Source organism: Ixodes scapularis, unplaced genomic scaffold, assembly GCF_016920785.2.
Source record: "Ixodes scapularis isolate PalLabHiFi unplaced genomic scaffold, ASM1692078v2 PGA_scaffold5__190_contigs__length_132052651, whole genome shotgun sequence".
Classification (NCBI taxonomy): domain Eukaryota; kingdom Metazoa; phylum Arthropoda; class Arachnida; order Ixodida; family Ixodidae; genus Ixodes; species Ixodes scapularis.
Window position 1 is genome coordinate 76,786,674 of NW_024609880.1, and position 24,226 is coordinate 76,810,899.

Below are 24,226 nucleotides of genomic sequence, written 5' to 3' on the forward strand. Positions count from 1 at the left end.
TCAAGGCTGCGATAACCTTGTCATTTGTTAACTGGGCCAGTTTGTTTGTCTGGCCTCGGCAGGATGTGTAATGAAATCCTCGAACACGTGACGCTTCGCGAGCGGAATTCGGAGAATGAAACCTTGCCCATAGCACCTGCCTGGGAAGAAGAAACCGCTCTGAAAAGAACGACCGGATATACGCCACGTAACGGACGCAAGATAGGCCTCTTAATGCAATCAAAGTTAATCCGCTAAAATAAACGTTATTTTATTCCTTCACAAACCACCGTCGCATTTCCAATAACTACATGTCAGCACCCGGCCACCGCTGAAACACTTGTTTTGGTTTAAAGCGTGGGAAAGTCAACGCTTCCAAACTTAGAGTCTGTCCTTCCTGTTGTTGACAGACCGAGAATTTATTTGTTGTGAAGACAAGGATGTGACCAGCTGGAGTAGCTAGGGACGCTGAGCGAAAATCCCTCGAGCGGCGGCAACTGTTGCCTTCTGAACGGATGACTCTTTCTAGCGAAACGACTGCTCCTTCAGGGTACGGCGACGGTGATCTCAACCGCTGACATACAAAGACTGCACGAAGGACGCTTAGGGTTTAGGGATAATCTCGCGTTGGGTCTGGTCGTGGGAACATTAAAAGTGTCTTGCGAAGGGGTTTGAAGTCCGTTAGTGTTTAGCTTTGCTGGGGTTTCTTTGCCACTTTTTTGTAGTGTACACAATAAAAATTATTTTCTTTTCAAACAATCATGCGCCATTTTTAATCAAGCGTAACGAGTAACGGGTAACGTTATTTGATAGAAAACATCGTGAAATAATAACAAAATTACTTTATTCGTTAGTCATTTAAGTTTCTAACTAGTGCGTTAGTAAAAAAAAACAAAAAACTAACGCGTTACCAGTAACGTCGCTAGTTTCAACACTGGTTGGCGGTAACGCGTTACAAGTAGAGGTGTTAGAGGTACCGTGTAACATTTTCCGGTAACGCAGTATCGTACTCCTTACGTTTTTAAAATAGTAACGGGTAACGCACTTACGTTACTTATTTCGAGTAACCTGTAACGTAGTAATGTTATTTGTTACGATTCTTCCCGAATCTTGAAAAATAAATTGCACTTTCATCATTTTCGCGTATTTAGGTGTCTGGTCATAAATTCTTGCACTCATCTCACGCACCTTCCGTAAAAAAAAAGAAAAAAAGAACCTTGTAAAAAAGGTGACTATGTCAAGTTTCTGAATGGACTTAATATTTCTTAAAATATGGCGCTTAGGCATACCTAGAATATCAGAACAGCAGAAAGTTTTATTTTACAAATAAATAAAAAAAGCAGAGCAAATGTAGCCTTGTCCCGAGTTTGATTCTTTCTGTTCCAGTCAATGTTACCTACATGCTCTTCAGTTAATGCAAATGTAGCGTTCGTTACTTCTTTATAGGTAACGGTAATGGTAACGCGTTCTTTTTATTTGCAAGTAACGGTTAACGTATTTCGTTACTTTTTTGTTGGGTAACGCCGAAGACACCGAGCACGATGTTTGTTCACCACGCTCATTGCCACAGAGCATACTGATTTCATAAGTCCATACTCGTTTTCGTACGAAAAAAAAAAGGACGTTTTGCGTATTGTTCATGCGCCTCGCGAAGCAGTCCTTACAAGATTTGGTTGTCGGAGGAAGATGCGATGCTTTTGGCGTTCGAAACGTGTACGTCTTGATAAGATAAGGCATATCTAATCTAAAATGCACCTAGATATATCTCAATTCTCCACATGAAGACGGAAATTAGAAATGCTCCGCGGAGAGTCCGATTTTTTTTTTGGCTACTGTCCTTGATATGAAAACAAGTATAGCAATCTTTTCAGTCTCGTGATGGACGAGTTCCGACCGTAGGTTGATGCGATTGGCTATCCCTAAGTGCTGTGCGGAGAAGAAGCTTCAGATCTCTTAGAGAGTATGGGAGGGGCACAATTTGCGGCATTTGTTGAATGTTTCGAGATACAAATAACAAGAAAAAATAAATAAATAAAAGAGGAATCGGCAACACTGAAAAAAAGATAACGGTGTCTTTATCTTTTTATCTATTATAATACATCATCTGCAATCGTCTGCCGGCGCACTACAAGTCGAGTTCAAACTTTACAGCCTAAGAAAACTGAATGGTGTCGTGGGTCTTAAGATTGCCTGTCCTGGAACGTATCCTTCAAAATGCCCACGCATTTACATTTCGCACCAGAAATGAAAAAAAAAAAAGTTCTATCGAGTCATTTTTGAGATGTCGAAACCAAATGAATGCATTTGTCTTGACATATTGTATTCAAGTGTACCTGCCTGTATTTTTTTCCAGTCAGTGGTTTTTATTAAATTTCTCGGATTGCCCCGAATTCGGCGGTATCAACGAAAATTTCGCCTCGCCGTACGTCACCGATAAGGGAAAGATACCCATTGAATAGGAAGCGATACGGCTGAATTGTTAATTGGTATGTTAGCTATTTCAACGTACTATGTTTTCTGGCCACGACATATGACGAAAGCGCGATCCGGTATTCAAAGCGCTAGGACGACGTTATTTGTACTATAATGCAAAAAGAAAGAAAACAGCAAGCGGCATTCCCATGCAATTCGAAACTCAGTCACAATGGAAGGACGATGCGGGACGGAAAAGGTGTCTAGGCTTTTTTCGTGTTTCTTTCTTTCTTTCGGGTGCGAGTATTAGGTTTCGAACGTGATCAGAAGACAACACCTCGCCGGCTTTGACCGCGTACATCCTCAATTCTACCTGCAGTTTGTGCACGGACGATTGCTCCGCAGCTCCTTTGGTGTGCTTGTATTCCGACAATCCTATACTCGCCCACTATCAGTGTTCTCGCTCGTTATCAGTATCCTCAACTGTCTCTTACGAGGAAAACGCTATCCAAAACCGACGCTCCCACCTAGCGTTGCTCCGTCTCCTGCCAGCGAACAAGGTAAGCCGTAAACTCGGGGGTCCTCATCTCGCAAAATAACTTCCTTATTTAGACTCAAAATGGCAACCGACTTTGTGTTATGAGGAGCGCAAGTTCGTCTGCTTCTTTTGCAGATGCTGTGGTGACGTCAGAGCGACGAGCTCTGATTAGTTTCGATTGGAAGGATAGTGGGTAGACCTCAGATCATTCTGTTTTGAGGTCTACCCACTATCCTTCAATCAGACCCAATCAAAGCTCGACATTCTAACGTCACCACAACCCCTGCAAAAAAAAAAAAAAAAAAAAAAGCATACGAACTTGCGTTCTGTACAGTCCAAGCTATACGATCCGACGGAAGCAATCCAGGATCGCCAAAAGTGCATCGTCACGGCTTTCCTCGTTTTTGTGCGTTTGCTATTTTAACCCGTTAAGCCAATCACACGCAAATAATGGACCGCGATCCCGCGCTTTTTGTTTTTCTGATTTTTTTTCCCTCGCGTGATTGGTTTATCCGATGATAGCAAATGCACAAAGACGAGAACCGCGCCATGACGATACTAATTTCTCGCTGCTTGATTGGCTCGGACAGATTGTAGCGCTAGCTGCGCTCAGACGTGATGTGGAACGGAGTGTAAACGGAAAAGACAGAGCGCGAAAGGCGATTATTGGAAGGTTTATGTATTCTTCGATTTGGGGTTTGAGCCGATAAAATATGCGTTTCTATATAACGACACACGGAGAGATAGCAGCCGGCTTCAGCAAGGCCGTAATTTGAATATGCTAGGGATAGCATACAAAATGACCAATTATTAAAATGACAGTGTATATGTAGATGCCAGTGTTTTTTTCACTTGTATAACCTTACTTGACCTGCTCTTAAAGCAAGAAAATTACGAAAATGGCTGTGTTAATGCAGCATTCTATCCCCAGAATTATTCAAATGCGCAAGTTGTCTTTCAGACAGTGTAGACGGTGGACAAACGCTATCTTTCTACTGTCTAAGAATTGAGCAATGTTTCCGTCAAAGGTTTGTGCTTTTATACCTAAACGAACGCTTAAAACTATGTAGAAAGTTTAATGATGAAAAGCCAGAACGCTGCCACAGTGTTAGCTCCACTTACACAAAGAAAGGTTCTTGGTGACAGTCTTTCGAGTGACAGACAGGCATGTGCATAAACCATAGGCCTTATACTAATCCTAACGGTAGTGAATTTATTTATTAGTCTTTTTTAGCTTTTCTTCAGTTCTTCAGTCTTCGATGAATCAACTATACCCCTGTCTCAAAAAAGTTTCTTTCAGGGTAACCGACAAACTGGACGGTCACGATGGAATTCGAACAGATCCTACACAAGATCGGAGGATTCGGTTTCTTCAACAAGACCATCATGATGACGGTTCTGGTTCTCGGAACCTGGCATACCTCGCTCATTTTCCTCAGTCACTTCTTTATCCTGATTCCTCCGCCTAACCAGTGGTGCTTCCTTAACCACACTTGGTCCGGATTTCCTAACCTGACCACATTGGTCAAAGGCAAGTGCCAGATGGTTACCTCGCTGCTTGATGACGATTACGCAAACGCAAGCTTCTTGCGGAGGGACGATGTCAAATGTCCCTCCGAATGGATATACGACAAAACAGAGTTCTTCACTACAATAACCATGGAGGTAAGAACGTGGGAAAGGAGGGTTAAGAATTATATTTTGGTGTGTGTTACCCAAAGGGTTACTTTTGCCACAACGTGTGGTTGCTTGTATGTTTAAAAAAAGTTTTTTACAGTTTAATATCGCTTGTTATTTGTTATTATACTGAATACAGAAAAGAGCAGTCTGCTGTTTTCGGTGTACAGCGCCGCACTGGTGCGTTTTATCTTTCGGTTTTGAAACACCCGGCGGCACTAATTATAGTTTGAGTTGTTTTACAGTAGGAAACTTTTATTAGCCTAATATATTAATTAATTAAGTAGCGTTACCTTTCATTATTTTTTTTATTTTTGTGAACTTGTGAACGACCAGAGCACTGGTAATGATTAACGGAAAGGATAGTCCACCGCCGTGAACTCTGAAAGAATTGCGTCCGCGCATATAATTACACGGACGATAAAAAATGACTCATGAGCTCATTCAAATTATTCTCAATAACTGATGAAACACCGTGTCATTTAGGACATTCGATAAAATGCATATGCGAACAAATTTAAAAGCACTAAAGTCAATCTAGCTTGTAAGCGATTGTAGCTCGTTTCCCGCTTGAACAGTTCTCCAATCCCAAAATGTCATGCGCTGTTTCTTTCAAGTGTGAAAACCCCCTTCGCTAAAACCCCAGTTGTACCTTCTCCGACTATTCAAAATTTTGTATTGTCGGGTCCCTACTTCCTCCAACTCTATAAGGAAAATGGGACGGTTCAGACTGTCTGGGTCAAGAGATGCCTCCCTGCCCTACCCAAGCGATACTGGCATACGCTGCTCAGAAATCTTGTTATCTCGTTCATGGCTAACCTGATATTTTCCACCAGGACCGTCGCGCAGACTTGTTCAATCCTGCTACATCGTTTTCTAATCAAGACGCACTGTTGGCCGGCGGTGATTCTGAGCCGGCACGAGGATCGTGTAATGCACACATTTGTGCACGATTCGTTAAAACCATGTCTTACTTAGAGTCCCCAGAATCGCTCCATCAACTTCAGAAACTGCCGCTCCGTCGGTGTTGTTCGTTCGCTGGAAAACAATATTTGCATTTATCAATACGTATTGCGTCTCTTTTCTTTTCCTTTTTTTTTTTCCCTTTTAAGAATTTTACGTTCATCTCTGGTAGCAGAGACTCATAGGGAAACATTACCTGATTACTTAATTAAGAAATGTATTTAAAGACATTTCTTAATCAAGTGCAAACTTAACTCGTGTGTTGAACCGTGACCCCTTGATCAAACTGCCGTGATCGAACAATCTGACCGTTGTATCCGAAGAATGCATAGGAAGAGACACAGGTGTGTTGGACGTGGGGATAAATTGGGCGATTGGTAACAGAATATGTGCGCAAGGGGAGTTAGAAGATAGGGTGTTTGAAGAGGGGGAGATAATGCGGGGCTTTCAGCCAAAATTCCTGGAATGGATTTTTTTTTCTTTGTTCCTGCACTATTTTCTTGAACATGTGTACAAAATATAAAGCCAACACCCAACTGGAAAGAAAAATAAAAAGAAACCTGGAACCCGGCTTATTATTTCCGAATTGTATGGTATCATTCAGTGCCACTGTAACACGAGAATATATTCTTTTCCTCGTGTTGGCGTGTGCTTTGTTGCAGAACCAGTGGATGTGCAGCGATAGCTGGAAGATGTACGCCGTGCACAGCATCTACTGGTTGGGCTCCATGTCCGGTTATCTTATTTCAGGATTTCTGGCCGACAGGTGAGTGTCTCAAGCGATTCCCGACCGCGGAACACAGTTTGACGAAGCATCCTAAATATAGATCGGCGGTTATGCACTTAAGCGAACTCGTATAGTTCCTTTCGTCACGGGTCGGGGTGCATTCAGAGGCTCCGCAAGACCGAAAATGACACGCCAAAAGAATTAGTGTTTTCGTGAGAAAGAGTGACCATGTTGTTACGCTGACTTCTCCCGACTCTAAAACACAACGTATACAGTCAAAGCCGCTAGAAAGAACTTGATAACGAACTTGCCAATGTCAGAATGGCGCCCAGCATTTCCCCGGCAGTGTTTGCAACACCTATTTTAGTACAACGTTAGTTGCTACTGCCGGTATGACTAAAACAAATAAACAAACAGCTTGCGCGGCGACAGCAATACTTCCTAAGAAGATAAGCCTAATTAGCGCCGGGATGTGGCGGTGACGCCCTCTTATGGTTTCTGTTCGTGACGTCACGACCAGGATTTGCCTCGCTGTAATCGGCAGGATCTGCCTCGTCATGAACCGGCGATTGGCCAGGCAATATCAGTACTCAGGAGTAAGCAGAGGTTTGGCCAATCACGAATGATGCCGATCACAGGGACCGCTTTTGGTCGCGCACCTCACTAATGCGCGCCACGACTCCCCCAGCATCTTGTTGTTACTCAGCGCCCAATCAAATTGCGGGTTTATCAGAAAATGAAAATTAAATGACGAATCACGAAGCCATGAGCGTGAATATAATGAGGCGCGCTTTCCGTTACTGTACATAAAACGATCGTAACCACGGTTGTGCAGAATTGGACGAAAGAAGATGATCCTGATCTTGACCGTGATCGGCGGATGCGCCAACTTGGCGGGAACTTTCTTCACCGAGCTTGTCGGATTCATGGTGACTCGCTACTTCACCGGCATGGGCTCCTGCACGGTGTGCACCGCTGTCTTTGTAGTCGGTAAGCCGATCGAATTCCCGGAGACACGGCCGCACAAACGTGGTCGTGAAGGCTTTTCTTTGTCTTCTGTTCCTGGTTAGAAACACAAGTGTGTGCTGAAACGCTTATAGGTGTTCACAAGTGCGTATGTCTAAAAAAAGATGTAGATATATGGTGATACATTGTTATTTTTACTGCCGGTCACATTTCATTGTGTTGAACTTATCTTCTAGCGACAAAGAACAAAAAGGGGGTTAGGGAAAATACAAGAATCGAAAAGAATAAAAAGACTTAGGGACAAGGAAAGACAGCAAAGTTCTGTCACGAAAGAACTGTGCTGTCTGTCCTTGTCCCTAAGTGTTTTTATTCCTTCTTTGAATCCTCTATTAGCGTTCTAAATGCGCGTTTTCGGACATTTTATGCCAAACGTAACGCGGCGCTTTTAACGTGTTGGCCTTGGAAACTCTTCTTCGCCACAACAATATCATTGCTGGGACGGATGATGTCGTAAAGAAATCGCAAGGTTTTCTAAACGTGCCACTGCAATGTTACCGCTAAAGCCTTTCGATTTATTTTAGCGATGATGGCAAGTTTCCATCTTAACCAGTTTTATTGTTTTTTTCAAAATTTCTAGGCAGAATATTAAAAAAAGAAAACTATTATTACATTTTTTTTTTGCATATAGAGATTAGCCGCTTTACGAAACTTTGTAGAATGCAACGTCAATTCCGCTTAGAGGAAGAAAAAGAAAAACACTTGGAACGTTATGGAGCTCAACATGACCAGGGATGTGAATGTCTACTCTTTAAAAGTTGTCGTATAATACAAGATGGAACAACTCGAACCGCATGCGTGAGTTGTCGCGTGGTGTGGAGGATAACGGGGGGGGGGGGGGGGGGGGGGGGTGGAAGGGATGCCGAGTCGAACTTGGAGAAGCCTGCAGGCGATCGACACTTCTGCACCCTCCTCGCAGCTTGCACTGCATGCAAATGCGGCCCATAAACCACGTGACCCCAAACGAGCAACGGGAAATATTCTGAAATCTAGGCACCCTACATACAATACACAAGGACTGGTGTTCCCAGCTCTACTGGAACAACGAATAGTTTATCCTCGGCCGCTCCTTCCTTCTCTCGTGCATCCCGCAGTGATGGAGTACACGATACCTGAAAGACGGACCCTGATTCCTTTCGTCTGGGCGTCTTCTTGGGCCATCCTCTCCTGCGTGTACCCCTGGTACGCGTACCTGCTGCAGAGCTGGAGAGGCCTGCTGCTAACCAACGCCTGCATGGACGTCGCTCTGCTCTTCGTCTTGTAGTGCGTTCCGGCCACTCACGCTCCCCTTTTTTGCCGTGCGGTACACTGTAAAAAAAGTTTGTGCGTCTACTTTCACGCACAACCCTCGGAGAGCCGATCACCGCAACTTACGGATGCAGCTCAGCGAATGACAATGCCGAAACATATGTTTAGACCAAAAAACGCAGTCTGAGTTGTGACATTAAGCAATGCAAAATGTCACGCTTGCATTGCTTAATGTCACAACTCAGACTGCGTTTTTTGGTCTAAACATATGTTTCGGCATTGTCATTCACTGAGCTGCATCCGTAAGCTGTGGTGATTGGCTCTCTGGGTGTTGTGCGTGAAAGCAGACGCACGGGCTTTTTTTTAGAGTGTATATCAATCGTGGAACGTGCGAAGTATTTAGTCTGTCTGTGATAAAATCGCGGTAGGCAGGAGGTAAACAAGAATGATTTTTCAAAAGTGCGATCCTCTATGGTCACTGATAGCTGAAGAATCGCAGGCCGTGGTTCAGTCAATATGTTCCCGTTTCTTGCTTAGTGTTTTTTTTCTTTTCGGATAATTATTGTTGTAGAGGGTCTATCTTCAGGCTTCATGCCCTGCGTTTCATAATCTGTCAGTAGCCATAGAGATAATTTAATCACGCATAACGTTCTTATTTCTATTAATATACAAAAGCGTACGGTTTTTAGAATAGCTATAGTTAGTTGACAAAACAACAATTGAAGAAAGGCTCCTGTTATAGCGTTTGTTTTAAATATAAAAAAAAGATTACACACTGCGTGCCGTCATCTGAAGCTCTTTTTTTTTGCACAAAACAAAAGAAAAAAAAACAATTATTATATATAAGCAAATACAAACACCGGGTCACTTTTTGTTAACGAATTGCCATTTATGTTTATTACACTGCCGTGGAATCAAATAATCTGGCAAAAATATTAAAGCTAAAGTTTCAGTGTACGTTCAAAGTTACAAGAAACTTTAGGCATCGGCTGTTGTGGTCATTTCTAATTTACATTCTAGGTGTAAACAGTTATAATAAGGATTGGCTGTGTTCTGACATATTAGGTTGTCATTGACCATAGAAGTATCTGTCGGTTGTAAGTCATCCTCTGTTTCATCACACGCTAAGTATTCCGCTCGGAATCTCCGTTCCTAAATATGGTGTCTCGGTCCCCATTTCCTCCCAAAGCTGGGTTCCAGAATCCTCTCGTTGGTTAGTGTCGGTCGGCCGCAACAAAGAGGCAGTCGCCATTCTTGTGCGAGTTTCACGAATCAACGGCAAGGCTGTCGACAAAGACTGCATTACCGAGCTCTTGCAGGTGAGCGCACTTCTTGTAGACCCTCGCGCTCTTCACAAACGATCCCAGGTCTGCCCACCAGGTGTGAGTGTCTGCACATGCACAGAGCCGACCGCAGCGCCACCTCAGTGGCGTGACGTGAGAGGGTGGAGTTGGTGCTTGCACAAAAACGTTCCCAGCCACTGACTTTGATGCAAACATTGATAACAAGCTGTGGAAACAAGTTCGCTCCCGAGGACAACTGTTCTCTTTATTTATTCGTATTATATTTTAAGGCACGCTGATTTTGTTTTCACTGAAGTACAGAGTTCGCTGCATTCGCAGCAATTTTGAAGACCCGATTAAATAGTAGAAGAAATGCTTTCGAGTTGAGAGGTACTTTGAGACAGAATGTTGCCGCATACAGTTAGGCACGTTGACACCAACTGCGTAGCAATTTTGAATGAGGGGAATTTTCTTGTTCCTCCCGTTAATGCCCAGGAGTTTGGTTGTAAAGCATTGGCGTACAATTTTTTTTTGTTCAGCATTAAGCTGTTTTTATGGTTTATAATCCTTTAACAAGACAATTTTGAGAAGCTTTTGCCTACCGTGCTTTGTTTCTTCATTGTAGTAAAGTGGAAAGCTGGGCGAGTTGGTAAACATTGAACATGATGAAAGATCGCGCACAAAGAGACGTGGAGAAAAGAGAAAGGAACACAAAGCACACGCAGGTGCGTACTCACAATTCTAATATATTAGGCGGAGAAAAGAAAGATGAAGCAAGATTTAGTCATCTTTCCTTTGTTCCCCTAATATACCAGAGTTGTGAGTACGGGCCTTTCTCTGTTTTGTGTTCCTTCTTCTTTTGCCCTTGTTTCTTTGAGCGCGATGTTTCTCATGTTCATTGTTTCTCCATTACAAATTTGTTTGTCATTTTTCACTTTTATTATGACACTTAGCTTCCCTCGGGGCACAGAGCTGAAATGAAATATGTATGCACAGGCCTGACCCGCAAGACGACTGTCTCCAACATAGAGTTAATTAAATAATCTAGAGGGAAAGGTTATGCATTTTGGCGGTTCAGAACGGCGGGTCACAGACACGGACATCGATGGTCCCGATGGGACTATGTTCTGGCCACGCTTTGATATCTATTTATGTATTTATATATTTATTCATTCTATTTCTTTCAAAATACTGCGACCTTAAAGTAGGTCATTGCAGGAGTAGAAAAGAATACATATATCGCATGCCAATACAACACAAAAATGTATAAAGTACGCCCCCTATATAAAAAAAAAAACAACGTTGCCAACGTTTAAGCATCGGCTCAAAAACAACGCATACAAATAATAACTCAGTTTACTTCTAATATAAACTTCTCAAGTTCATGTGAACGAATAGCTCCATTAATGCTGTTTCGAGAATCGATAGTTCTCTGAAAGAAATAGTTAAAACTATTGATGTGACATTGTTTACGGTACAATATTTAGAGGAAGGAGCTACGAGTGCGTGATGGAGTAATGAAAGCAACATATTTTCCCAAATAGCTACAGTTTATTTACTATTTCTTGCAGCAGCTTTAGTCGTTCCACAACACGTCTCGAACAAAAAAAAAAACACGCCTCGAGCAAAAACAAAAGTGGGCAGACGTTGGCCCAACGTCCGGCATTGACGATAAGGGGAAAATGGACTATCATATCGACTAAAATAAATCTGGTTGCCTTAGCTTGTTTTGCGTCAATCAGCTTGATATCTTCCTTTAAATACGGGTTCCAGACCACACAGACATAGTCTAAGATCGGTCTAATTAGAGCCTTTACACAGTTATTTTAACTTCCCTAGTCTTCGCAGAGATTTGAAAGTTTTTTTAAGCCAACCCTGTCTTCGCAAAGCGCGAGATCAGATAAAAGTAATGTGCCTGTCGCATTTAAGACTTGGAGTAAATAGAATTCCCCAAAACTTATATCCACACACCTGCGCAGAATTGTAGTACTTGTACCATAACTAAAAGCATGCGGTGTCTTCTTGTTAGTGAACGTTATGAACACAGATTTTTGCAAGTTAATTTTCATCTCATCTCTGGATCCAATTAAGAAATGATAAAAATGAGTAATTTAGCGTGGCGTGATCATCTACGGAACTGATTGCGATGCATAGAACGCAATCCTCAGCACAAAGAAATATCAGAAATATGGTCAAGGACGTCATTAACATGAAGCAAAAACAAAAGTGGTCCTAAAACTGAACCCTGCTTGGCACCACAGCCAACCGAGACTTTGCTAGAATAAACATCCTAATGTGAAACAAACTGAGATCTATCTTTTAGGTAATCAGTGATCAATTAATTAGTGATGCGGTTTTTATTATCATTTCCAGTTTTGGAAGAAGCTTAGGATATGGCAATTTATAAAAGCCTTTGAATAGTCAATAATCATAACATCTAGTTGTCCTCTCTTATCTAAGAAAAAAGCAATGTTGTGGGAAAATTCTAATAGCTGGGTAGAGGTAGAGTAGCCAAGACGAAACCCAAGTTGTTGGGGAAAGAGAATCGAATTAGCCTCCAGGTACTCAGATATGTGTTGATGGTGTTTCAAGAAGCTTGCAAGAACATGATGTCAATGAAATTTGTCTAAAATTAGTAACCACTTGCTTGCTACCGGATTTAAATACGGGGGTAGTTTTAGCTGATTTTCATAGTCGAGGAACGGTCGCACTAGAAATAAAGTTTTCAAAAATTACTGATAGGCACTGTGAAGTCCAAAGCGAATAACGATGAAGAAAATAATTGGTGATCCCATCATGGCCAGGGCTCTTCTTACAATCAAAATTAAGGAGTAGATTAAGAACATCAATTACACTAATGTTAACTTCCGATAATGCCAATTATGTACCGTCAAAGCAGAAATCTCGAACGTAATCATTATCGCAACTAAATACCTATTTAAACTTTTCGTTAAAACAGTTAGCAATCACCGCTAGTTCACTAACACATTCACCATGAATAATAAAGCTTTGGGACCCATTACATTTTTGGCGGATATACCTCCAGAATTTTGCAGGATTTGATTTCATATGCTCAGACAGAGTTACATTAAAATACTTGCTTTTAGCTGCTAATATCTTTTCATTCAAAGTCGTCTTTTGACCCCCAAACAAAACGTTATCATCCGGGGCTACAATGCGTCTTGTAGAACGTTTCCTTTTTGTTTTCCGCATCAACTGCAAAACATCTTTAGTAATACAGGTAGGATATTTTTCTTCTTTGTAACAGGTACAAATTATTAATAATTTTATCTACAAGAAAGTTGACATGACTAAGGAGCACATTGACATCTGCGACTGGACTCTATAGCACAAAATTTATCAAAAAAAGAACTAAGTTCATCAATAATAGTTACATCATGATTCCTGTTAAAATCAAAGACCGTGACAACTTCAGGGTTTATATGGTTGACACAAAGGTCGAGGGTAACTAGAACTGCTTTGTGATCGAAAATTCATTCAATCACTTCGCAATCGTAACCTAGGTTTTTGTAATGTTGTGACAAAAAACAACAACAACAACAACAAGTACAAGGATATAATTATCTGTGGTGTGCACTTTAACAACCTGATCTAAGTAAAATGACATAGCCAAATCTACCAGAGTATCACAAATAACCGTTTATCGGGAACATATCAAAAGTAACATAAGGCAAGTATTAAAAATAACGCAACACCCCACCTCTGGAAGACCTATCACGTCGTATACATTGTAATTAGGAGGGGTGAATTCACAGTCAAGAATGGCATCATGCAACCAGGTATCTGTTACACATATTATATGTGGTGAATATGCAGACGCAATAGAGGAAAACTGAGTGGCTTTGGGGATAGAAGCTTCTAGCGTTAATATTTATTACAGAGAACGGTTCATTCCGTACGTGTCAGTGTGAACGTCCAGTTTGAGTCAAAGGAATAACTCTTACAAGTCTGTAATTTGTTGCATCCCACGAGTATCGAACGTTGCCAACAAGTACATGGTCCTAACGCAGATAAACTTTGGCACCATTCTTTCTGAATTGAGCAGCACCGAACCGAAGCTTCTTACGAATATTGCGAACACGCGGTGAGAATCCCCTCTTAACAAAGATCCGAGTGCCCTTCAGTTCGTAGTCATTTTTGAGGACGCGATCTTTATCTCGAAGATCAATCGCCTTAAAGATTACAGATCTGGTTTTACCTTCTACAAACGAACCGAGGTGATTGCAGCGCTCTATTGCATTGTAAGTTACAGATAAATTCGAAGACAGCAGATTAGATATATCACATAACAACGCAGGGGATTCATTCGTAGGTTCCAGCAGCCCGAATACAACCAAATTATTTATGCGAGAACAATTTTCGAAACTGCCATTCTTATCTGTAAGCTGAGAGACTCGAGGGCGGCACGTTTTTCTTCCGATGATTGAGTTCGCCTGACCAGAACAGATATTTTGGACAAACGCGACTCGATTGGAACCAGACGGGTTTCGTCCCAGGCAGCAGACAGTATTGCGCCAATATTGGCGGTGGATCCAAGAAATCGGGCCAATATCATTCTGATACTGCCGATATTGGCGCTGCATCGTAAAAATCGGGCCAGTATTGCCGTGATGTGGCCTATGTCGGCGGAACATCACTTAGGTCGGCCAACGCCACGCTGATATACAGTATCCAGCGCCGTTTTCTGCTAATTTGTTGGGTGTGAACCGGCTATATCGGCCGGTATTAGGAATTCTTGACCGTTTCTAAAACGATACTGAATTGCGGTCAATCGCGCCGGCCAATCGCGGCGGCCGCCGCCGTTGCCACGGGCCGCGCCGAGGGCGAGCCGGGCAATCAGCGGCTGGAACTGGGTTTTTCAGTACAAACAAACGGAAAAAAACTCTTTTTTTAGTAACTTTTATTGGAGATAAGTACAAAATGGGGGGCGCGTGATGTTTTCTAAAATCTTTAGTTTACAATATTTGCGGCACAATCAATATTGTTCTTATACAACCATGTCTCAGCGGTGATTTCAGGTAGTGCGTCCCAACCTAGGCGCATCCTAACTTTGGCAGTAATTCGCGGCGCATCCGCTTGGGAGTCGGGGGTGGCACCCTTGAAGCCCCTTTTACCATATTTGTTTTGGAGCCAAAATGGCCGATTAAAGTCATAATAGAAGGCACGTGCAGTTCCTCGAGTGGCCGGTGCGAGAGAAAAGGCGGCGTTGCGATCTCTTTTAGCTCGGTTCTTGAGTACGGATCGGTGCCACTTTTTCAGAGCAGGCTCTATGGCAGTTTTCCAACTGATCAGTTAATTCTATAGTAACGTCGGCTTGGCCCAAGTCCGCTGACACCGCAGCGGCCGCGGCTATGTTAACCGATATTCGCCCATCTCTGCCCAGAACTCGAATGATATCGCCGATTCTGGCCCATGTTTAGGACGATCGTCAACCAATATTGGCCCAACAATGGACCGGTATTGTGAGCAATATTCACCCGACGCTGGCCCAGTGTCGGCGTGATGCCAGGGGTAGCCATCAAACCTAGCATCTAAGGACTATTGTCTGCTTTGATAAGGTTAGCATCCTCCGATATTTCTGTTTATCCAGCAAAAATTCGCTGATGAAAAACCTGTCTATCAGGGCCAGGGTTAGACTCAACATCGCCGCCACACAGTAGGACAGATAAACAGATTTTATACCAAGACAGCAAAGCAGAAAAAAATACTAACCAGTGGGCCCGGCAGCAGCAAATGACAGCAATAATCAAACTTACAGGATCATATAAAAAAGAAAATATTTACCCGTAGGGTGATGTAGAATTTATGCGGAATGTTCTTACAGTTGCCACCTAGCCCACTGAAGGGAAATAGTCCCGCCGATAGATTTATGCCATCTTTGCCGGATGTAGGTGGCGCTTTAGTGCCTCCGTGCATGGCCGTTCTTAGTTGGTGGAGCGATTTGTCTGGTTAATTCCGATAACGAACGAGACTCTAGCCTATTAAATAGGTGCGTTTATAAAGAGAAGTAAATGCTGAAACTAGACAACATAATTCAAAGCAAACTTTCTGCAGCGACAAAGAGTTGGAAATAGTTGTTGAAAGAATAGAGGCAGCAGTTTCAGGGCAACGGCATACAGATTGGACCTATGAGAGCCTAACTAGGCTTTTTGCTCTAGAACTAGACAAAGTTAAGAGTAAACGAAAGGAGAAGCAAGGACATAGACCAAAAAGCTGGTGGGACAAAGAAGTGAAGCAAGCGATACAAAAACGTCAGGAAGCCTCTAGAGAACACAGGTATTCCAAGCGTAGTGGGGAGTCCGAAACGGAAGTAAAAAGAAAATGGGACAATTTTATAACATGTCGCCGAGAGGCATCCAGTTTGATCAATGCGAAAATTCAGAGAAAGGGTGAGGAATGGATGAGTAATGTAAGTAAGAAAGATAGAAACGCTGCCAAGAAGTTTTGGGAGCACTTGAACTCACTCGGTGAAACAACGCAAGCTAGACAGAGGTTCATACTCTCGCATCAGGGAGATCAATTAGAGGGAGATGATGCGATACAATATATAGGAGCAGTGATGGAGGAGAAATTTCGGGAACGGTTACATGTGGAAGATAGAAGAACCGAAGGAAGTAGCAGTCCAGTTTGTGACATCGCGGATTTTGGACAAAGAGAATGGGAAAAGGCGGAACGAAGAGTCCCTAGTGGCACGTCGACAGGCACAGACGGTATCCCTATCAAGCTGGTGAAGAATTTGGGTCCTAAATCTAAGGCAAAACTAAGGGAGGTAGTGAGTACCATGATAACAAAAGGAAATATTCCAGATGAATGGAGGCTTAGTAGGATGAGTATGATATATAAGGGAAAGGGAGATAAGTCTGATATTAGGAATTATCGTCCTATAACCGTGACACCAGTTATTTACAGGTTGGTAATGCAGATTATAAAGAACAGACTGGAGGAATGGGTAGATTGCGAGGGCATACTGGGCGAATTACAGAACGGGTTTCGAAAACAAAGAAGGTTGGAGGACAATTTATTTTCTCTAACACAGTGTATAGAAATAGCGCAAAAAGAAAACAGACAGCTCTGGCTGGCATTTCTGGATATCAAGGGTGCCTATGACAATGTGAACCAAAGAAACCTGTGGGACATAATGGAGAACTTAAACCTAGATGAAGGACTAACAGCACTATTAAGGAACATTTACAAAGATAACAAGGTGATTATAACATGGGAAGGAAAGGCGACAGGGAAAATAGAGATAAGACGAGGCCTTAGGCAGGGGTGCCCGTTATCGCCTTTGCTGTTTATGTTGTATCTGAGAGGATTGGAGGATAGACTAGAGAAGAGTGGGCTTGGGTTCAACCTTTCTTACAGTAAGCTAGGCCAAAAAATTCAGCAATCCTTACCGGGATTGATGTATGCGGATGATATTGTACTAATGGCTAACAACAGGACAGAGTTGCAGGAATTAATGAGCATCTGTGGTAGGGAAGGAGAGGAATTAGGTTTAGAATTCAGTAGCGAAAAATCGGCAGTCATGATTTTTAACGAGGATGAAGTTGAGAGGCTGAAGATACAGAATATTACAGTTGAGAGAGCTAGTAAATACAAGTATCTAGGAGTATGGATATGTGATGGTGCAGAATATCTCAGAGACCATGAAAAGTATATAATAGGTAAGGGCAACAGAAATGCAGCTGTAAGGAAAAATAGAGCACTTTGGAATTACAACAGGTATGAGGTGGTGAGAGAGATTTGGAAAGGGGTCATGGTGCCTGGCTTGACTTTTGGAAACGCAGTGCTATGCATGAAATCCGAAGTGCATGCGAGACTAGAAATAAAACAGCGCGGAGTAGGTAGACTGGCTTTGGGGGCACATTGCAAAACGCCAAACCAGGGAGTACAAGGAGACATGGGATGGGCATCATTTGAGAGCAGGGAAGCGGTGAGCAAGGTAGAATTTGAGGATAGGTTGAGGTAAATGGACGGGGAGCAGTGGGCACGAAAGGTTTTCAGCTATTTATACATGAGGAGTGTAGACACAAAGTGGAGACAGCGCACTAGGAAATTAAGAGGAAAGTTTTTGGGCTATAGCGAAGATACGGAAGAGCAAGTCTCAGTTAAGAAGAAAGTTAAGGCCACAGAAAGAGATTGGTGGCTAGAGGGAATGCCGACAAAGACGGCTCTGGAAAGCTATAGATTAAACAAAAGAGTTATTGCCAAAGAAAGCATTTATGACAATTCTAGGGGAAGCTCATTGCTGTTTGAGGCAAGAACGGGTGTTCTGCGAACCAGAACATACAGAGTGAAGCACCAGGAAATTGATACAGTGTGCACTGCTTGTGGAGAGGAGGACGAGACGGCTGAACACTTGATACTCTACTGTAAAGGGCTTCACCCTATGCCTACCGAAGACAACATAGATTTAATAAAGTCATTGGGTTTTAGAGACAGCGAAGGGAGAGTGGATTTCAAATCTGTAGAGATTACCAAGCAAAGATTAAGTGAATGGTGGCAGAAATCGAGAGAAAACTAGGTATTTTCTTATCCACTGATGGCAAGGGGGTTTCATAGCCTCACTTTCTTTGCACTGCGGTGTGAATATAGATTTCACATTTAAATATTCTAAGCTTAAATGGTAAAACAAAATGGCTAGGTGGCGTAAGCTACCGCCCGATCCAAAGGGCTCAGCCGTATTCATCCATCCATCCATCCATCCGGAAGGGCTGATCCAGTGTTGGCAGATGAGGCACGAGCCGGTCGTGAGAAGGCTTCCAATCATCCCGCGGTGACGAGGGATCATTCACGTGAAAGTAGGAGTCGAACGCACACGGCAAAGAAGTCGCGTTGACTTGGCAAAAAAGGTACCGGGGATGACCAAGCAGAACCCAAGGCAGCGATCTGTAGGGTGAAGTAGAATTTAAGCGGCATGTTCATCCAGCAGGTATGCACTACTTCGAGGTTTTCATCTAGTTTTTTATAGCTTTATATTGCATGAAAACACCGGCGTCGCGCATTGTATAAAAAGAAGTCAAGAAGCACTCGAGTTACTCAACGTGTCGCAGAAAAACGAACATGCTTAACCTATCGTCTAATTTCTTTCCCCGCTTTTTTTTTTGTCACTCTCTTTTTATTTATTTTTTTTTGGGGGGGGGGGGGGGGGGGGGGGGGGAGGGGGGACACCGATGTCCGTGCTTAACATTTGCCGCTCTCTGCTCTAGGTTTTACCCATTTGATCTCTGTTTTATTTGAACGATCGTTGGTAAAGATCTTCGACAGAGCAAGATTTCTTTAGATTACGATGGGAAATGAATACGCGCAGTACCTCTGTATAGCATGTTTAGCTAGCATAAAAAGGTAATTTTTTCTTGCTTTCAACCGTGCATTTTTTTTTTTTTTTTTTACATTTGCAGAGTTGCGCAATTGACAGAGTCTCAACATCAAAGGAGCAGGATGTGTCCGGTTTCTTCAAGGCCACGCTTGCCATCATGAGGTCTCGCCGTATCAGAAAATTCACCTTTCTGATCTACACGGCTTGGTTTGTTACGTCGCACTTTCTTTGGTGATTTATTTTGTTGGCGGCTGTGCCGAAAATACCCATCCTTCGTTTCATCTTAAATACGGACGAAGCGGACACACGGGCTAATGGGCCAATCAAGCACTAAGCCTTCCCTGTACATGATTGGGCCAACGATGAGAGAACATGTACATAAACATCACAAAACTCCATTATGGTGCGCTTTTGATTGGTCCATTCAGCTTCTAGCGTCGGCTGCGTCTGAACTTAAGGTTAAACCAAGTATAGCGAACATTGATTACGCAAGTTTGACCTATCAGCTTTCACTTAAAGTCCAAAATATTATCAGACTTCAGAGATGTCTAGAGACTTGAACGGCGCCTTCTGAGTGGATGCATCACTGTTTTTCTCATGTGGTCTGCCTTTCAAATCCCTTCCTAGAAGCTTCCTTTCACATAGTCTGCTGTAACTGGAAAGACAAGTGTTCTGCAAATCCCCCCCCCCCCCCCCCCAACCCTCCAATTAAAAAAAAATGTGTAAAGCTATCGAAATTGGCTTGAAAGGGCGCTGGTAATTTGTACAGGAAAGGTGCTGCGTTTTTTATTTTTCTCACGGGGTCTCGTGGCGTTCTGAATTTGGAATTCTGAATCGGGGTCCTTTACGAATGCGCTTCATTAAAAAATGCCCTGTTGCGAGACATTCTCACTTGTGGCCCTCTGCAATCGCCAACGCAACTACTACTGAAAGTTTTCTGCTCTTAAGGCGACATGCGTGAATAGTTTTAGGATAGCCTTCCTCTTTCTATTTTTCTTCTCAGTACAAGTAACATATGGACAATGACCGCACTGAAAGAAACAGTCTGTCTCTGGGTAGTGCAGTTCGCTCGTGACTGTGTCACAAATTTATATCCCCTGATGATCAGAGTGTGAAGCATGGAAAGTCGACCCGAGAAAGTTTCGCTAAAACGGCCCATAGCCATAAACTTTACCTTTTACTCTCGCTGTCTGAACCGGCGTTTCACAACCTTTCCGGAGTCTGTTCTTTGAAGGCAGGTTTGGCAATGAATGCTTCACATGCGTCTACCTCCTCGAACGTTCGCCAATCCGTTGCGTCTTTTCTTCCCTTTCATTGTTGCGCAGGTTCGCTATCAGTCTTTGTTACAACGCGGGCACGCTGGAGCTGGGCAGACTAGGCTTGAACATCTACACGACCTTCTCAATCGCTGTGGCCTTCGAATTTCCGGTCTACATCGTTTGCATCCTGGCAGTGGACACGCTAGGCCGCCGCTGGCCCAACGTCTTCTTCATGTTCACGGGAGGCGTGGTGTGCCTCGCCATGTCCCTTTTACGCACAGGTTGGCTATCTAATAGGACGCACCGGTTCGGTGCATAGAAGATTGACACCAGTGTGGCATTAGTTCTCAAGCTTCTATACACCAACCTGCGGCTCTGACGTCACTCGACTACGGTGTCGCTGCTGTCGGCACGACCCATGCGCAAACGCTTCATGAGAATCTGGTTTCTGCGCATGCGCAGTGCCCGTACCTGGTGTGGGCAAACGCCGAATTCTTTGTAAACAACCTGTCGGTCTATAAAGAACATGCAACGGGATGGATGAAGCGAGATTAGCTAGATGAGAGACCGCTAAATATTGTGGGTGAGCGTACTTTATGCCGTTGCACTTGTGCGGGAAAGAAGAAGGGGGAAGGGGGAGAGTTTTTTAAGATAGTGATCTAAACCACTTTCGTAAACTTTTTTTTTAATTTTCGAATACTGACCATTGTGCAAACGATTCCTGAAAAAATTGCATTTTTTGCACTAGTACCCTGTTTCCGGCTAAGAAAAGCAAGGGCAAGCTCCTGAAGCAAAGCCCTTAACTGTTTCCACTTTAGCAGAGCGAACGCTGGAGAGGAGGCGAAAGGAAGTGAGGAGAGACTCGCCTCCGCTCCAGTGTTCGGTCTGCTAAAGCGGCAAGAGTGAATGGCTTTGCGGGAAGAGCTTGTCCTGAGCCTTTTCGTCGATTGGCTAGATCTTGTTAGCTTGAGAAGTGGTAGCAACCGGACCACGGGGGAGCGAGTGTAAGTGAATCAGCCCGCACCCACCACTTACGGCCGTCGGAGCAGGGTTTGTATACAGTATAGACAGACCCTTTACCGGCACGGCGATAAATCCTGTGGCAATAAAAATAAAATGAAACATAACAAGAAAAAATGGAGACCTCCACCAGAGGATCAATGTCCCGAATAACAAACCATGGCAGGCATACACCAGACATTCTGGGAATGCCCTGAAAATTGCCGGTACAGTTGCGAGCATTCAAACAAAATCCCCAGTGCGCCACGACCAACAAGATGGTCTGAATGAGTGACCCCAACTGGTGAAGCGGAGCACCGTAAGAAAATCATCGACTCCATTCTGGACTTCATCAGGAGGCGGCAGGTCTAAGCACCTTCATCTAAACCAGCCTCAGAGCCCTACCCAATCCCACCATTCCCCGACCCATATTACTTAAGTCAAGAGGGCTCGCTGTACTTTTATGTATTCAACATTTATTCATTAATTTATTCAATCAAATTGTACTGCTTTTCTTTACCTGCAACCGTGCATGTAGCTAGCTTTCAAATGTATATAATTTATTACTGGTCGGTAGAGGTTCCTCTGCTTACCACCTTGTCTCACTCTGTGTCATAGAATCTGACCTCTGGACCTTAGTGATGGCCGTGATGTCCATCATGTCGTTCGCCGGAGGCTGCAGCATCACCTACCAATTGGCTTCCGAAATCTTCCCCACGGTCATCCGCGCTCGCTCGGTGCTCCTCCTGAGGCTTGTCGGGGACATTGGAGGCCTTCTCGGGGCGCAAGTTACGTCGCTGGTGAGGATCCGTTCTTCTCTCCGTGTCAGTGATTTCCCTACACACCACCTAGGGGGAGAGGGGTGTACACACCTCTTGTTTTTCTGAAGACACTCCCTTACTTCGCAACTCCTCTATTCTCAACGTATCCCCCATACCTAAGCCCCCCCCCCCCCCCCCCCCCCCCCTGATTTCAATTCCTGGGGAAACCGCTGCTCCATGTAACTCAGGAGTGATTGATGCTTGTACTGTATGGTGAATCGAGGGCCTTTCAGCGATCAGTATTAACTACAGTGTGTCACTTGTTCCAAGTTGTTCTAAAATTTACTTCGAAACGCTTGTGATAATTATTTCCACTTTTGGTCATGCGACTGTAACTAGATAGCGCTATCTCCAGTTTTGATTACGCATCACAATTTGTCTGAAATATCCAGCATTTTTTTTCTTCTAATTTAATAATAAACAACGATACTCACATGCTATTTTACTGTTCAAATATTTCATCTATACAGCCTTTTTGCTTAAAACATTCCCTAGTATAAACGTAATTATTTCTTATATACACGTACCGGTTATCATAATTCGTTCAACGCTAGGCTGACAGAAGGGCAGAAGCTACGTAATCAACCGTCCGGTCTTGAACCACGTGATCCTGCTCTACCTTCGAGAACAAGGTGAGGACAGGCAGTAAGATACCGGTAATTTATTTGTATGGTACGCTCGTATAGTTTCCACAGCGCCATCAGCGGAGTATAGCTTACATCACTGCCAGTTTCAGAAGCGCAGGACATGGAGAATCCTGAACATCTTTTTATCGCTGACCAGCCGATAAGCACATTGAAGCAGATCAGAACTAAATTAACCGGGAAGAACGTCAAAGAACGAATTCGGAAGCAAGCAGCGTGAACATAATGAGCCACCCTTTGCGTGTCTTAAGTTGTCAGTGATTTTAGTCACCATAAGCTTTTTTTAAAAATTTACCTATACTTTTCAGGCGGAGCATGACAAGTATCTCCCGATCCTGGTGATGGGAGCGGTTTCCTTGATGGCCTCGCTACTGCTATTTTTCCTTCCGGACACAGTGAACCATCCGATGCCCCAAACAATGGAAGACGGCGAGAACTTGGCGCGGGATCAGTCGCTCTGGTTCTGCCCTGCCCTTGCAAAACGAACTTCAAAGAAGCCGCTACATTTATACCAACTATGTGAAGGCCCTCCAACCTGTTTAGGTGTGCCATTCGCTAGCTCAGTTCATGAAGATGGTATTTCTGGGAACCTCGACAAACAGGAGAGCTATTTGAAACTCAGTGACAAGGCTGATACGGACACCGAGCATACGAGCTAAGCTTCGATTTCGATCTTAGCACGGTCTCTATCCCTGTGAATTGGCCATTTAGATTTTTTGTTACACTTCTGCGAAAAACAACAACGACAATTCATTTATCTAGCAGGACGTGTTCTGATCACGACCTTTAATGTCTGGAAGACATATCAAAGTAGCAATAACTAGATAATTAAAACGGAATATTGGGACTTTTTTTATTTTTGGTTTAATTCGGCTTGAAACCGCTCTTGCTCTAAAATAAGTAAGTCAGGAAGTCATTCACAGTATAGTTGTTAAAATCATCAATCTGAAATGTTATATTAAGACAAAGTGTAACACATCCGTTTGATACAAAGAAATATAATTCAAGTTTAAAATTACGCAGACCACAAATGCTAAGGTATCATAACTCAGTTCCTTCCCGCTTAATACAAATAAGCTTTTGAATTACGAATGACGATGTTGAGACTTTTTGCATACAGAGATTTTACCACTTGCTAAAAATGTGAGAAAAATAATATGTATTGTCAATTAATGTATTGTCATTTCTTGCCGTCGTAATGTAGTGAAGTGTTTATACAATAAAACTAAAAATGAGAGCGTTTCTGCCCCAGAAAAAAAAGAAGGGGAGGGGGGGGGTGGATATGTCAGTCTACAGATTGATCTTAGTTCATA

The 24,226-nt window shown here is 43.2% G+C and overlaps 1 protein-coding gene across 1 annotated transcript; it reads left to right on the forward strand.

The window, feature by feature from the left end:
* The first annotated feature begins 4,255 nt into the window (after positions 1–4,255).
* On the forward strand, positions 4,256–23,572 carry LOC115308756 (solute carrier family 22 member 7). Its single transcript, XM_040205723.2, has 10 exons — positions 4,256–4,594; positions 6,232–6,335; positions 7,132–7,286; positions 8,414–8,582; positions 9,757–9,892; positions 12,405–12,423; positions 19,292–19,397; positions 20,516–20,730; positions 22,067–22,248; positions 23,222–23,572. Exons 1-10 carry the CDS (start codon positions 4,256–4,258, stop codon positions 23,570–23,572), a joined length of 1,776 nt encoding a protein of 591 aa, XP_040061657.1.
* Positions 23,573–24,226: the final 654 nt, after the last annotated feature.

Excerpts from the sequence above, each read along its gene's own strand:
- LOC115308756 (XM_040205723.2), top strand. The coding sequence starts at position 4,256 with ATGGAATTCGAACAGATCCTACACAAGATCGGAGGATTCGGTTTCTTC. Across the intron at positions 8,583-9,756 it reads GCTCTGCTCTTCGTCTTGTA|CTGGGTTCCAGAATCCTCTC; the intron begins GTGCGTTCCGGC and ends TTCCTCCCAAAG. Across the intron at positions 20,731-22,066 it reads CATGTCCCTTTTACGCACAG|AATCTGACCTCTGGACCTTA; the intron begins GTTGGCTATCTA and ends TCTGTGTCATAG.